General features: G+C 48.7%; 1 protein-coding gene across 1 annotated transcript; it reads left to right on the plus strand.

The window, feature by feature from the left end:
- The first annotated feature begins 648 nt into the window (after positions 1-648).
- Positions 649-16,027, plus strand: Tmem11 (transmembrane protein 11). The gene is made up of 2 exons (XM_026408718.2): positions 649-818; positions 15,122-16,027. Exons 1-2 carry the CDS (start codon positions 757-759, stop codon positions 15,636-15,638), a joined length of 579 nt encoding a protein of 192 aa, XP_026264503.1. The 5' UTR covers positions 649-756; the 3' UTR covers positions 15,639-16,027.
- Positions 16,028-16,492: the final 465 nt, after the last annotated feature.

Here is a 16,492-nt window from a genome sequence, read left to right on the forward strand (position 1 = left end):
GTCTGTGGGAGCAGCAGGGACACTCAGTAGTCCCCAAAACTGTCAGCGGCACCTGGGATCGCTTTACAGACAGGCAAAGGCAGGACCGGGGCAGCCCAACTGATGCCTTTAAAGGTACCGAAACTAGGCTGGTCTCGGGCACCAGTGCACACACCCGAAACGGGTCACGCAACCCGAGCTCCACAGGCTCTTCCCGAACGCGGAACCTCGATTCCCCTCGCAGCGCCGGTCACGTGCCGTGGCCAGCTGTCTGCCGTCAGACCCCCCCCCCCCACGGCCCCGACCTGCAGGAAGGCGCTCCGCAGCCGTGCGCGTCCGTCCCGGGCTCCCAAGTGCACCCCGCGTCCGTAGAAATGGGGGCCTGGCGCGGCGGCCACGGCTTCCGCGGAGGCCGGGCGGCGCCTCCCGCCCCTGGGTGACCTCAGCGGCGGCCGCGGCCCCGAAGGGCAGGAGGCCGGCCGCCCCCGCGCGGCGCCCTGGGAGTTGTAGGCGCCGTCTTCTCCTCTCCTTCAGCACTCCCTCTCGAACCCCAAGGACGTCCCGGAGCCGGGCGCCGGGGCCCACAGGCGCGGGCTGCGCCGGCTTCTGCTCCTCCAGGCGCAGGCGGCCCCGCGGCGGCTTCCGGCGCGCGGCATTGTGGGCGTCGTAGTTCGGCGCGCCGCGGCCCGCGCCGCGCGGCTGCCGGCCGGACTACATTTCCCCTCGGCCCGCCCGCCCGCCTCGGCGCCAGACACGGGCGAGCCGAGAGTCTCCAAGATGGCCGCTTGGGGAAGGAGGCGTCTGGGCCCGGGCAGCAGCGGCGGCAGCTCCCGAGAGAGGTGAGGTCCAGCGGCGTGCTCCTGCCGGGACGGGCGACCCGGCAGCCGGGGAGCGCGGCGAGGCCTCCCGGGGCGGCGCGTCTCCCGGCCGAGCCCCGGCTCCCCGTCCCTCGCCGGGCACACGGGTTCCAGCCCGGGAGGAGCCGGGAGCCGGAGGGAGCAGGATCGGCCTCCAGGCGGTGCCGAGGACCCCAGGAGGGTGGCCGCGGGCCCGGCGCCCCACCGTGCGGGCGGAGGCGAGCGCAGGCCGCTCGGGAGCACCGGGCCCCTGCCGGGCGGCGCACGTGGCGGTCTGGGCCCCGGACGTGGCGAGGAGCGGTCCCGGGAGGGAGGGAGGGGAGGGGAAGGCCGCGCCGAGCGGACGGGCCCGGGGCAGGCGCGGTGCGCACGTCCGCCGCGGAGCCGAGCCCGCCGAGGTGCATTCCGGGCCCGCGCCGCCGCTGCCTGGAGGGGCTTGGCTCCTGGAGGGCTCTCAGCAAGTGCTCCTACCCTTCAAGTCCTTTAAAGTGACCTTTCCCAATGAATGGTGTGCGGCTAGGACGCCACGAGCTTGTTTTTTCCAAGGTGGACCTCGATTTTGATGACCCATTTCCAGAAGATGGTACTGGAGGAGTTTCCGTGTCGAACTTGAGGATTTTGCTTCTGAAAAGCGCTTTCAGCTTGTAGAAGCTCCTAAAAAACTGTTCAACCCCTAGAAGTTTGGGAGAGTGGTGTATATCAGTGGAGCCACCAGGATTAAACTGCCCTGTCCATTTTGCTAAGGTTTGATGGGTATAGAGGAGATTAGAAGAAAGTAAAGTTTTGGTTTTCCTTTTTTTTTTTTTTTTTTTATCTTTTGAAGGAGGATCGTCAAAAGTTCTGTCTGTATTGTTCCTTTTCTTTAAGTGATTCCAACCCATGTTCATTGACATTACCTGCAGATGATTAGGGATTGAACCCAGGGGCACTTAACCACTGAGCCACATCCCAGTCCTTTTTTTGTATTTTATTTAGAGATAGGGTCTTGCTGAGTTGCTTAGGACCGCACTAAATTGCTGAGGCTGGCTTTGAAATTGCCATCCTCCTGCCTCAGCCTCCCCCGCCACTGGGATTACAGGTGTGCACCACCGTGCCTGGCTACTTTTTATTCTTGAGCTCACAGGTATCCAGTATTCTCTTTCTTCATTGCCTCTTCCTTGAAAAAGCAGTGACAATCAATCTGTCTTTTCAACTCCCACCTGGTATCTCTCGAACGGATTGGATTATCAGAAGAAGTTATCTTTATGATTTCCATAGGCCTTTAAAACCTAACACTTTCAAGACCATTAACGCAACAAAGATCTTTTAGTAATAGCAAATGATCTGGCATAGAAAGTTCAGTATTAGAGAAAAAGGCATTCTTCCTCCCTAAATAAGAACAACTCAAAGAGCCAAATAGAGATGCCTCAAACATGGTACTGGAGCTTGCCAGCAAAGGTTAAGTTTTCATAGATCAAAGAGAAAGATATTGGGAATTGTTTTTGATAAGTGTTAGTGAATTTCAGAACCGTTTTGCCAACCACAGCCCATAGACTAAATAATCCTGTCTTCGATGGTTGCATCTTGACACTTTTTTTTTTTTTTTGGAAGTACTGGAATTGGAGCCCAGGGGTACTCTACCACTGAGCTACACCCCCAGTCCTTTTTATTTTGAGACGGGATCTCACAGAGTTGCAGAGGCTGACTTCAAACTTGTAATCCTCCTGCCTTGGCCCCTGGGTCACTGGGATTGTGGGCATGTGCCACTGCGCCTGCCTCTCAACAGATTTTCAGAGAATTTAAATGAGTTGGCTGACAGATTTTGCATAAAGCTCTCTGCAAAGCATAGTAGTAGCTTTCTCTTTGGTCAGGGCAAGTGCTTTTTAGTTCATCGTTCCTCACCTGACAGCTAGACTCACTGCAATTACCTGCCTGGTCTCTATAGATGTTCAGGTTGTGACCTTTGGTCAGGAACTGTACTTGCACATGCAGATGTTGCCTGTCATCCAGGAATGGGCATCAATTTTTTTTTTTGTTTGTTTCAGAGTCACCATCTGCCCTCTTTCCAGATAACTTGGTATGGCTTGATGTTCCCCCTTCTTTGTTTTTGTTATAAGGCCTTAGCTAGGTTCCTTCAGAGGAGTCATTTGCCAGAGCACATCTTTCCTAAGATCCTCCCACGTTGAGCAGGGCTTGGAAATTTAACCCACCCCCAAGCTATGGAGCTGACTTCTGGGCACACCTCCATTCCTCCTCAGTTAGTGGCAAGAACTTGGGTGGAACTGGCTGGATTAATTGGTTGCCCTAGCACCATAGATTATGAGGCCTGAGTGTATTATTGGCCCTCATGACTAAAATAGGCTGTTTATGGCTCCTAAATTATTTTATTCCATGTCACATTTAGACTGACTCAAATTTCACCTCCACTTTCCCAAGTCACTGCTTACACCTGGTTGGCATCTGCTTTATGCTGAAACTGAAGGATATACATCGTGTGGTCTGGGACAGGGACTGGAGTAGAGCAATACTTTGGACAAATTTGCTGGATTTGCCGCACTCTACTGCATGCAGTGGATGGAGTTTTGCTCTACCTGGCTCTTGAGTGTTTCTAGACTCAGTTCTAGATTAGAACTGAATTACTGAACTATCAGAAATTCCATAGCCACTAACCATATGCTATTACATTTAAATTAATTAAATGAAAAATTTAGCACCTCAGTCCCACCAGCCACATTTCAAGTGCTTAGTAGCCAGTTTTGGTTAGTGGCTACCATATCAGACAGAACAGAACATTCCGCCACTGCATAAAGTTCTGTGTCTATGGACAGTGCTGGCTTTGGAGGGGTAGAAACACCAAACTGATAGCACTTACGTGATTTTTCTCTCCACTCCATTAAATTTAGGGAATCAACAGTTTTTATAATGAAGAACATCAGGCTCTGAGCTGTAACCTGAATTCTTGTCCACAATTCAGCATACTAGCAGCAAGCACATCAAACAGATTGCCACTTGTCCTGCCGGCATCTTTGAGGTACTCTTGCCCATCTAGGAATGCACAGAGCAGGTATCTGTCTTCTCCCACCTTTGTGCCAGCCGGGACTAGCTCACAGCCCACCTGTCTTACGTGGACTGCTTGGTGCTGCTCTCTCAGGGTTCCTGAGCATCCCTGACTTTTCTGTGATTGTTGGAATATGAGTCTAGCCATGTGCTCCGAGTTCCTGTTCTTATAATCATGTGAACACGTACCAATCTGCATCTGATTGTGATGCAGGGCAGCCTGAGGTCTTCAGCTTTTAGGGTTTGATCATTTTTTGTGGCCTTCCCTCCTCTGGCCTGTGCAGCTGTTTCCCCTGGCATTTGTTAGACAGCTAGTTTCATGGAATTACGAGAATCAACACCATGTCCTCCTCTAGAGGGCTATGTTTTATCTGTAAACCCAGATGATAAGATCCAGGTGGTCAGTGTAGGGTTTAGTGCCCACTCCAGCTCAAAGGATGGCCACGTGGGCAGGTTGGTTCACCTTCCTGGGGTGACACACCCCTTTCTATTCTGATCCTTCCCTTTTAGTGCTAAGGACTGTTGGGATTTGGGTCTTTTTTTTTTTTTTTAATATATTTTTTAGTTGTAAATGGACAGAATGCCTTTATTTTGTTTATTTTTAGGTGGTGCTAAGGATTGAACCCAGTGCCTCGCACTCTGCCACTGAGTCCCAGCCCCTGCTTGGTTTGGTGTCCAAGGGCAAAACACCTTGCTAACCTGTGCCAGTTAATGTCTCTTGGGTGATTCCCATTCTGGCCCTCTTGTGTGGTAGAAGTTTTTCTTCCTGGTCTGGATGAGATGAACAGGCACAGGATTCGCACTCGTGTCTTATTTTTTTTTTTTTTTTTAAATATTTTATTTTTTAGTTATTGGCGGACACAACATCTTTGTTTGTATGTGGTGCTGGAGGATCGAACCCGGGCCGCACGCATGCCAGGCGAGCGCGCTACCGCTTGAGCCACATCCCCAGCCCCCGCACTCGTGTCTTATAAAAAGCCAGAAACCACTCAGCAGCCTTAACAGTTGAGGTAAGGGCTGTGCAGAAATCCTTGCCGCCATGGCAGAAATGTTCTGTATCTTTGTTGTGCATCAGGGCAGCCGTGAGCCACATGTGACTATTGAATGCTTGAAATGTGACTAGGGTGTCTGAGGGGCTGAATTTATTTCATTTTATCTAATTGTAATTAACTTATATAGTCACAGGTGCCTCACACTGGGTGGTGCTTTTCAAATGAGATTTGCACACCTGGCCCAGGTTCTGAGGGCATTGCAGTGCTTTGGGAGAGCCAGGGCCTTTGGCACCATTTGACACAGGAAACTGGCACAAGTTAGCAAGGTGTTTTGCTCTTGGACACTTAAGTGAGAGAGAACTTGAAGCCAGGCCCCTTGTCTTCCACACTTGATGTATTGTGTTCTTGTTCCTGAGGCAAAATTGCTACTCGATTAGCAGACTGAACAGTAGGAGAGTGACCTCTTCTAACATGTTGTTTTCTCTGAGATGGATGAAGTTGTCAGGTGCCCTGTGAAAGTTCCTTGGACTTCTGGAACTGTTTTGGGCATATGTGCCTGTGCCTTTCTGTCCTCAGTGATCTTTAATTGGTAACATAGGATTTTCCTGCTAGTCTTTCTGTTTTCTTTAGGGTCCTGAGGAAGCAATGCTTGGTTAGTGAAAAACAGGTTTCCACTCCATTAAATTTAGGGAATCAACAGTTTTAATAATGAAGAACATCAGGCTCTGAACTGTGACCTGAATTCTTGTCCACAAGAATTCAGCACGTCATGTCACACATGGTGATTGAATGACACGTATAGAGTGAAAAGCAGGCTGACAATGGACCTAATTTAAATTTTCAGGCATCATTTAATTATATCATTGTATCATCATTTTCTCTTCCTGTCACTCATTACAAATGTCCATCTATTTTTGGGGGGGAACCTGTTACATTCAGGCCCAGTGCTGGGGGCGTGTCATGGTGTAAAGTCTCAGCCTTCAAGGAACTTATGCCAAAGTCCCTTTGTTTTTCTTTTGTGATGCTGGGGGTGAAACCCAGAAGCATTCTACCACTGAGTTATACCCCCAGCCTTTTTTATTTTGAGACAGAGTCTCCCCAAGTTGTTAAAGCTGGTCTTTTTTTTTTTTTTTTTAAAGAGAGAGTGAGAGAGGAGAGAGAGAGAGAGAGAGAATTTTTAATATTTATTTTTTAGTTCTCGGCGGACACAACATCTTTGTTGGTATGTGGTGCTGAGGATCGAACCCGGGCCGCACGCATGCCAGGCGAGCGCGCTACTGCTGAGCCACATCTCCAGCCCATAAAGCTGGTCTTAAACTTGCGATCCTCCAGCGTCAGCTGGGATTACAGGCATGCGTCGCTGTGCCCAGGTCTCCCTTTTTATTTTATAGGTGAGCTCACCCTTGAGCCCTACTTGAGAGAGCCTGGGCCCCCACTCCAGGAAGTGGGCTAAAGCCAGTGCTTGCACTACAGTTAGATTGAGTTCTCCTGGGTCAGCAAGACCAGGAAATGATGGAGACTTGCAGAGCAGTGGAGCCATTGCTTGCTTGAGTGCAAGGGGAATGGGACCGTTCACCCCTTTTCTGGCAGGACTGCAGGAGTGTGATACCAACACGGTACCTCAACCATGTGAAGCTCCCTGCTCCTGGACACCTCTGGATTGGTGGGCTTGTTCCTTGTTGCTTCTCCATGGGCATTGAGAAGGTTCCAGAGCTGGAAGTGAGCTGCCTCCTGTTATCCTGGTTAGTGGAGACTCACTGGTTGCCTTGTCTCTTCACTACAAGGGATACGGGTTTTTGAGTGAGTTTTTTTTGTTTTTGTTTTTATGAAAACGTTTATGATTATTTTCACATTATAAAAGAAGCATATTTGTTTTTAATAAAAAACAAAGGCATGGAAAAAAATAAATCTAGAGATCAACTGTTAGGCCACCACCCAAAGAAAAATGATATATATATATTTATGTGTAGCAATAGACTTCCCTCATATATTTATCTGTCTTGTGTTTTAAAGTATATGTGTCAACTATATCAAAAGTGTATATGCTACAACATGATGATTTTATTTTTAATTTTTTTAGTACTGGGGATTGAACGCAGGGGCTCTTCATCATTGAGCTACATCCCCAGCCCATTTTTATTTTGAGATAGGTCTTGCTAAGTTGCTGAGGTTGGCCTCAAACTTGTGTTCCTCCTGCCTCACTGGGATTACAGGCGTGTGTCATGGCACCTAGCTACAACGTGATGACTTGAAAACATGATGATAGGGCTGGGGTTGTGGCTCAATGGTAGAACACTTACCTAGCACGTGTGAGGCACTGGGTGCCTCAACACCACATAGAAATAAATAAAATAAAGGTATTGTGTCCATCTACAACTAAAAATAGTTTTTTTAAAAAGTTATGATAAATGAAAGAAGCCAGTCATAAACAACACATATGATTCTGTTTATATGGAAGACCCAGAAGTGGCAAATCCTAAGTCATGAAGTGGAATGTTGGTTGCCAAGGGCTAGGGGAAATGGGAAACGTCCTTAGTGGGTACAGGTACAGGTGTTTGGGTTTTGTGGTGCTGGGGATTGAACCCAAGGGGTGCTGTACAACCCTAGCTTTTTTTTTTTAAGACAGGGTCTCACTAAGTTGCCCAAGCTGAACTTGAACTTGTTATCCTCCTGCCTTAGCCTCCTGAATTGCTGTACACCACCACACCCAGCCAGGATTTCTTTTTGAGGTGATGAAAGTGCTCCAAAATTGTGAGGTTTGATTACACAACTCTGAAAATGCTGAGCTGCTGAATTATCTGCCTTAAGTGGGAGAATTGTATGGCTTGTGTATTCTACCTCAATAAAAATACAAATCAAGGGCTGGGAGTATAGCTCATAACATGCTTGGCAAGTGCAAGGATCTGAGTTCTATCTGTAGCAAGCAAAGAAAAAAATAAGAACTACAGCGAGGGGCTGGGATTGTGGCTCAGTGGCAGAGCGCTTGCCTCACATATGAGGTACTGGGTTCCATCTTCATCAGCACCACATAAAAATAAATAAAAGGTATTGTGTCCATTTATAATTTAAAATATTTTTTTAAAAAAGAACTACAGTGAGTTACCATTATCACACTCATAGAATGGCTACTATTAGAAGAAAGTAGAACCTCAGTGACTTGGGAGGCTGAAGCAGGAAAACCGCCAATTCAAGGCCATCTGGAGCAATATAGCGAGACCCTCTCTCAAAAAGGGCTGAGAGTATAGCTCAGTGGTAGAGCACCCCTGGGTTTAATCCAAAGGGAAGGAGAGGGAGGGAGGAAGGACAAGTATTGGGGAAGATGTGGAAAAATTTGTGGTAAGGTAAAATGAGGGTGGTAAGGTAAAAAGGTGCAGTCACTGTGGAAAACTACCACAGGTCCATAAAAATTGAACATAGAATTGCTGTATGATCCACAATTCCACTTCTGGGCATATAAACAAAAGGATTGAAAAACAGGGACTTGAATAGATACTTGTACACCTTCGTTCATAATAGCATTATTCATAATAGTCAAGAGGCGGAAACAACCCAAGTGTCCATTGGTAAATGAATGGATAAACACAGTGTGATGTAACTATACAATGGAACCCTATTCAGCCTTAAAAAGGAAGGAGAGTCTGGAACATGGCTCGATGTGGCTGAACCTTCAGGGTATTATGCTAAGTGAAATAGCCAGTCACAGAAGGACAAGTACTGTGTGATTCCACTCCTAGGAGTTCTGTAGGACAGTCAGATTCATAGAGATAGACGGTAGGATAATTGCCAGGGGATGGGAAGATATTAAATAACAGAGTTTTGCTTTTGCAAGAGGAAAAAGTTCTAGAAATCAGCTGTACAATAGTGTGGACATACTTAACACTACTGAACTGTACATTTCAAAAGACTAAAGTGTTAAAATTGCATTTGCCACATTTAGGAAGTAACAATAACCTGTGCTCACCACAAGTAGAGCTTAGCAAGTAGAAGACTAGCCTTGCCTTGGCCCACACCAGCCTCCCCAGCACAGGCCACCTGGCTTGTGAACCCCCTCCTTGTGCTTCCTCATAGTCTGCTATACCTTTAACTTTGCACTGGAGTCATGCACAAGAGGAATCTGCATGTGCCCCCCACATACAAGGTGGCACCCGTTCACCCTCATTCTGGTGGCGTTAGTTTAGTTCATTAGTCACTTACACTCACCAAACAGTGCTGCTTGCACAAACTTGCATAGCTCTTGACTTTTTTGGGGGTGTCATCAGCCTGTGGGGGTCCCTGCATTTGAGATTCAAGTCTGGCCTCACGGTATGGGCTGGACAGAGGGCTGGTCTCTGAGTAGGGTGCCTGGCATACTCTTAGGGTGCCCAGGTCCCAGAGGGGATATTTTGTGTCCTGTTGGGTTTTCACTGTGGTGCACTTTGACTGTAACACAGCATTCCTCAGGGGTTTCTTCGCCAGCTGATTCCCCTTGGTGGCAAACTGAGGGCCCAAAGGCCAAATGGGGTTGCAGACGGAAGGAGGGACTCAGGCCCGTAACGCCTACTCACAAGAGCTGTGAACTGAGGCACCACAGTGTCTGTGGCAGCCCTTGGAGTTGCTTGAACTGTTGTCTGCCTCCAGCTGCATTTAGTGATTTTTTAAAAAATATTCTTTTAGTTGTAGTTGGACACAATTATTTATTTTTATGTGATGCTGAGGATCGAACCCAGTGCCTCACACATGCGAGGCAGGTGCTCTACCACTGAGCACAGCCCCGGCCCCAGCCTTACACTTAGTGTTTTTTGTTTTTTTTTTTTTTTAATTTTTAATATTTATTTTTTAGTTCTCGGCGGACACAACATCTTTGTTGGTATGTGCTGAGGATCGAACCTGGGCCGCACGCATGCCAGGCGAGCGCGCTACCGCTTGAGCCACATCCCCAGCTCACACTTAGTGATTTTTAAAGTGCCAGATATTATGCCAAGTTTAAAAGAGTCAAAGGTCATTTAGTGAAAAAGAGACCCCCTTCCTTTTCTGAGCTACTCAGTTCCCTCCTTAGTGACAGATTCTCAGGTCTTTTTGTCTCCTTCCAGAAATGTTCTGTGCATATAAAAGCAAATAGATACTTAAAAAAATTACGCTACAGATGGCATATTATAAACACTCTTCTGTACCATCACTGCTGCTGCTTTTTGTTTGCTTTTTAATGTAGACTCTCAGCGGTCATTTCATACATGCAGAGAAAAGTAAAAATATGGCCTCTTAGGAAGCCTGGAGTTCAAAAGATCCCGACTAGCTACAGGTTGAGCATACCAAAATACTCCAAAATCTGATACATTTTCAGTGCCCATATTGTGCCATAAGTGGAATATTCCACACAAAACCTCGTGTGATAGGTAATTGTCAAAATGCAGGTGCGCTAAAAATATTGTGTAAATTTACCCTTCAGGCTACAAGGTATAGGTGAAACAAAAAAGGATTTTATGTTTAGACTTGGTCCCACCCCCAAGACATCTCATTAATCTCCAAATGCTGAACACTTTTGTTCTTAAGCATTTGGAAGGGGATATTCATATTGATAAGGGATACTTATAAGAGAGACTGTATTGCTTTTTTAAAAAGTCTGCTTCCACATACCAGGGGTCAGGCCACTCAGGTTCGAAGGCCCATGGCCTTGTAAGCTGGAGATCAGTTGATAATGTTCTGAATGGTTCAAGGCAGCCTTCCAACTGGGTTCTTAGCTGGGTTACATTTGACCCAGAAGCAAAATTAAGCTTTTGGAGTGAGTGCTGGCATGGTTGAGCAGTGACTGGACTTGGCTCTTAGGGAACTCAGCACCCGGTTTCTGAAGTAGAACAGTCCAGAGTCCATATCACCAGTGCAGACCTGAGCCCTTTAAAATGTACTTGTACAGTAGCAGACAGCACCCTGCCTCCACCAGCACCTGGGAAATGGGGTACTTGGCCTGGCGGACTCTGACAGAGTTGCTCCTGCTTCCTGTGTGTCTGGATTGGTTGTGGTCTGAATCTTGCCATCTCCTTCCTTGTAAATTATACGGTATCCTGGAAATTTACTTCTCTAAACTTCAGATTTTATCCCACCTGACAGAAAATGAGAATCCCTTTCCTTAACTGACTTTTACAGCAGAATTGGTGGTTGGTTTTGGGGGCAGTAAAACAGGACACTGCCTGGGCTTTCTTTAGAGCCTGCTCTTGTTTGAAGCACCTGGCGCCTTCAGCTGGCCGTGTACTTATTTTCATACTATGTATAAAGTTTTGCCCATGGGATAGGAGCAGACTGAGCAGCTCACAGTAAGACACGGGGCTCCAGGAAGCCAAAATGATCTTGGCAGGCAGTGGGGAGCCATCTATGAAACCAGCTCTCAGAAGTGAGTATCAGGTGGACGCACCATGTCTACACTGGCTCGCTACAGGCTGTGGCATTCATGAGGCCACCTACAGTGAGGGCAGCAGATGCCTAGACCCAGTCAGGACAGAAGGCCTCTGCCTTGGGAGCACTTTACTGACCCAGTGTCTACTTGCTGCTGTTCCCATGCTGTGGAGCTGGGATGCAGGACAACAGCAGCAAGGCAGGAGTTTAGGTCTTTGGAATCACTCCTAGACATGTTGGGACTCATACACCCACTAATCTGTCTTGGCAAGTGGTGGGAGGTGTCTACTATGCCTGCCCAAGGAACCTGAAGGATCCTGCCATGCAGAGGGTTGGGGCAGGGTGGGCCTGGGTGCATATGGGTGCTGTCTGGGCTTGGAGAGGGAGCTGGGGAGATGACATCTGCCCACTGATGTGTTTGTAAGATGGAGCACTCCAGGTGCTGGTTTGACTGGCTACTCCTCGCTGAGAAAAAAACACCACGTGAAAAATACATTCAGGGTGGCTGCAGGCCTGCCAGCAGACAAGGGCAAGATAGCACGGTGGAACCGGGTCTGGGTGAGAAGACTCTGTAATAGCAGCTTGTGGCAACTTTTGTTTTGAGTGTTCCATGGGGATGAGCACTCACCTCTGACACCCCATGGTGAGGTGTCTTGTCCCCTCACTTTCAAGAGTCTGCAGGACACAAATTAGCTTGAAAGCAACTCCTTTTTGGTTTCGCAGATGGATGCATGGTTTAATCCCTTAGGCCTCTTGTTCTCGGGGCCCTCTGCCTCTCTTGGCTAATATACATGACCCTAAAGGAAATCTCTTAGCCAGAAATGCTCCTACCTGGGAGTAGAGACCCTGTCACTCCCACACACCAGGGAGCACAGTCACCCCTTAGCACTGACTTTGATTTCTGTGTGAGCATCAGAGACTACTCAGCCCCTCTTCTCGCCCAGCCAGAGTGAAACCCTGATTCGGGCCGCCTTATTCGTCTGCTTAAGGTGGCTTTTAAGATGCTGAATTCTGCTTGAGAAACAGCTGCAGTCACCTGAATTTTCTCCAGAAGGAGAAACTTTACAAAGAAACTTAAAGGGAAACCCTGCTTTCCCATTTCATTGGCTTCCTATGCGTCTTTGGCAGCCCAGTGACTGGCATACCGTGTCACAGGCTGCTTTGGCCACATTCCATGTTGAGGTTTCTTGTCTGACCCCAGGGAGTCATTTCTCTCCAGTGCACAGTTTAATCAGGGCCTGTGATTTAATTAGCAGGCGTTGCCTTAGCTCAGTTTAATTACAGATACCTTTCCAGAATAAAGAGTTCTTTTTCTGGGTCCAAGCCAGAGCCTTTTATTAAAGGGGCTCCCAGCTCCCATCTTGAGTGGGATCCCCTCCCTTGGCATATGGGTGCACAGTCAGCCCTTTACCTATGATCTTTTTTTTTTTTTTTTTTTTTTTTTGGTGCTGGGGATTGAACTCAGGGGCACTTGACCACTGAGCCACATCCCCATCCCTTTCTTTCTTTTTTTTTTTAATATACTTTTTTCTTTAGTTATAGATGGACACAATGCTGAGGGTCAAGCCCAGTGCCTCACACTTGCTAGGCGAGCACTCCACTACTGAACCACTACCCCAGCCCCGCCAGCCCTATTTTGTATTTTATTTAGAGACAGGTCTCCCTGAGTTGCTAAGAACCTTGCCATTGCTGAGGCTGGCTTTGAACTCACGATTCTCCTGACTCAGCCTCCCTAGCCACTGGGATTATAGATGTGCACCACTGTGCCCAGCTGACTTTCATTTTTTATGTGACCACATGAGAACATTCATCAGTTGTTATCCAGCCAGAGTGAAACCCTGCCTCTGAGGTTTCCTTGTCTGTTTACTAAAAGTGAATTTTTTAAAAAATATTTATTTTTTAGTTGTGGTTGGACACAATACCTTTATTTATTTATTTTTATGTGGTACTCAGGATTGAACCGAGATTGAGGATTGAAAGCTCGCTTGCTAGCCCTAAAAGTGAATTTTTAAAGTGCTGAATCTTGGCTGGAGCTTAGCATGTGTGCTGCCCTATCCCCCCAGATAAATGAAATAAAGTGCCAGATCCTGTCCAAGAATGACAACTGGAAGGAGTCTAGTCTGTCTGGCTCTCTGGTCACCTGCTTCTTGGTGACTGCCCCCAGCAGTCCAGTTTCCACTGTGCCCTGGCATGCTGTTTCTTTGAGGGAGGGTTGGGATCCTCCTGTGGTGGGCTGAGAGGGTTCTTCTCTGGTCTCCAGTGTCTGTGGCCACCCTGGGGTACTCAGCTCAGCCACCACTGTGTGTGCTGGTATGGCTGCTGGGACCAGCTGCGGAGGCTAGGCCTCAGCCACCGCTGTGTGGGCAGTGTGGCTGCAGAGACCAGCCTTGTAGGCTGGGCCTTCTGTGAAGGCTTTACGCTGTGCTTCTTGTTGGCCACTGAAGGAGCCCCGTTCCTGTCAGGGAGAATCAGCCCCTGGCCAGAGACCTTGGTTGGAGGGGCATAGGTTTGGGTGGGGAAGTGGTGACGACCAGGTTTAGGGACTAGGGACTATTTTTCATTGAGGCATATGTGACACAGCTGTTTTGAATGTCTCTGTGAGGCTTGGATGAAGACTTCATTTTTTGAACTGGAGATCGAACCCAGGGGTGCTTTACTACTGAGCTACATTCCAGCCCCTTTCCTTTTTCTTTTGAGACAGAGTCTCACTGAGTTGTTTACTGGCCACAAATTTGCGATCTTCCTGCTTCAGCGTCGCTGGGATTACAGGTGTGTGCACCACATCCAGCTGAAGAAGGCATCTTGTGAAGCGAGCAGAGGGCGTAGAACTAGGAGAAGCAGTCCATGCTGGATGGCACCGTGTAGGCTTAGATATGTGTGGACAGGTTGAATAAGCCCCAGGAGACGTGGAAAGGGCTCTGCAGCCCTGTACTTAGGTTTGCCTGTCCTGGGTGTGAGAAGATCCTGCTTTGGATAGGAAATGTGCATCAAAGACTTCATATTGCCTAACAAGCCACTTCAGCCCATGTTTGCTGCTGGGACTGAGGCCCAGCTGCCACGTGGCTTTGACACAGAGCTGAGCCCTTCCTTACACTTCTAGATTCCTCTTTACCCGGTTAGGGTCATGTCATCCATCCGCAGTGCCGGGGGAAGCAAAGGTTTGAGGCAGATCCCTGTGAACAATGTCTTTTGGGGCATGAGAGCAGCCCTCAGTGGTGAGTCCTAGGCCTGCAGGGTCCAGATTGGGCCATCATCTAGGCTGCCTGATTGAGAAACCCCACAGATGCTTCTGCCTATGAGCTGCTACTCTTTTCTCAGCTCAGAGAGGGGTGCATTTCCCCGGAGTAGCTGCTATCCCTGGGCCTGCTGTGCCTGTCCTCCCAGGGGGCCCCTGAGGTGAAGCTGTCCCTTTTTGTTTTCAGTTGTGCAAACGATGGATGGCCACTTTTGAACTGAGCAAAGGGCAGGGTTGTTCAGTATCATGTCCTGGGGGGTATGTTGGTTTCCATAGAAAAACCCTCCTGCAGTTGTCTGACAACCCAAGAGCAGCTTCCGAGCTGTTGACCTTGTGCGTCTGCTGTGTTCAGGTCTGTGGCATTCTGTGCTGCAATCACTTTTTTCCCTTTGGGCTGTGTGCCAACTTGGCAGTCTGCTAGAGTGCCACACTACGCTCCCCAGCAAGCTGGCATACAGTGTGGTGGCTTGTCAGATGCACCAGTGCAGGACAAGCTGAATCTGCATCTTTCATTTTCTCAGAAAGAAAAATGTTTACTGATTATCTTGTCTGTTGGGTTCTAGAGCAGATAAACACATAAGTGATTCTTCCAGCATCTTAGTGAAACCCAGTCCAGTGCTTCAGCCTAACTGCCTTGTCTTTCTCCCCCATCAAAGGGTGAGCTTGTCGGCCACGGACTGCTACATTGTGCACGAGATCTACAATGGGGAGAACGCCCAAGACCAGTTTGAATATGAGCTGGAGCAGGCCCTGGAAGCCCAGTACAAGTACATTGTGATCGAGCCCACCCGCATCGGCGATGAGACTGCGCGCTGGATCACCGTGGGCAATTGCCTGCACAAGACGACCGTGCTGGCGGGTACTGCCTGCCTCTTCACCCCATTGGCACTGCCCTTAGATTATTCCCACTACATCTCCCTGCCCGCTGGTGCGCTGAGCCTGGCCTGCTGCACCCTCTACGGGATCTCCTGGCAGTTTGACCCTTGCTGCAAGTACCAAGTGGAGTACGATGCCTATAAACTGTCCCGCCTGCCTCTGCACACACTCACCTCCTCCACCCCGGTGGTGCTGGTCCGGAAGGACGACCTGCACAGAAAGAGACTGCACAACACGATAGCACTGGCCGCCCTGGTGTACTGTGTAAAGAAGATTTACGAACTCTACGCTGTATGACTTCAGTAGAGCAGGGAGAGGAGCAGAGCCACACAGCCCGTGAGAGAGGAGAGGATTCAGATTGCCACAGTAACACTTCTTGCTCTGCAAGGCAGCCTGGGAAGGTGTTTGGTTTAATACTTGTTATTTTTAAAAAAGAACACAGATCATGGGTATACCAAGGGGTTTTTCAGCTCATTACACTAAGATGTGGATTTCCATAACCCAGGAGCGGTTCTGAGGCTGTGGAAGTCTGATTGGGCAGTGGAATGTGGATGGAAGCCAACGCTACTGAGGGGGGTGTGAACGCGCTTTGGGGGGGGGGGTCTTGAAGTATATTGTTTAACTGTACCATTCAGAGCCAACCAGAAGCTATTGACCATTATTAAAATTATGAGAATTTCAACTTCTGCTGTTCTCTCTGTCCATAATGGTGCTTGCCGCTCCCGCTGCACCTGAGTTATGCAGGCACTACGGACACCTTCTGCTCCTCATTGCAGCCTAGTGTCACCACTTAGCAAGAACAGGTCTGGATCTGAGGTCCTGGGGCCAGCAGCCCCTGCCCAGATAGCCTGGCTCACCTTGGCCTTGCTGTGGTTGGGGTCAGCACTGCTGACACACTGGTGTTCGGGGACATGGTAAAGTGATGGTGCCTAGAGATACCATGAGTCTCTCTTTGGGTTCCATTTTGGGAAATTCTGGGGCCCAGGAGCCTTTGTCCAGAAATTCTGATTTAGGAGGACACAGGTGCTAACATCTTTGGTTTTTTTAAAGCACCCACAGCTGTTCCTGATGTGGACCGAATGCAACGCATGTCCTAGGCCAAGGGAAGAGCCCTGGAAACCATCAGGAAAGCACCCTGGATAGCCTTGGGG

Source organism: Urocitellus parryii, chromosome 7 (genome assembly GCF_045843805.1).
Source record: "Urocitellus parryii isolate mUroPar1 chromosome 7, mUroPar1.hap1, whole genome shotgun sequence".
Taxonomy (NCBI): Eukaryota; Metazoa; Chordata; class Mammalia; order Rodentia; family Sciuridae; genus Urocitellus; species Urocitellus parryii.

What these genes read in the sequence shown, in the direction of transcription:
- Tmem11 (XM_026408718.2), top strand. Translation starts at nt 757, where the DNA reads ATGGCCGCTTGGGGAAGGAGGCGTCTGGGCCCGGGCAGCAGCGGCGGC. An exon ending in GGCGGCAGCTCCCGAGAGAG is followed by an intron (nt 819 to 15,121) that starts GTGAGGTCCAGC and finishes CCCCCATCAAAG; the next exon opens with GGTGAGCTTGTCGGCCACGG.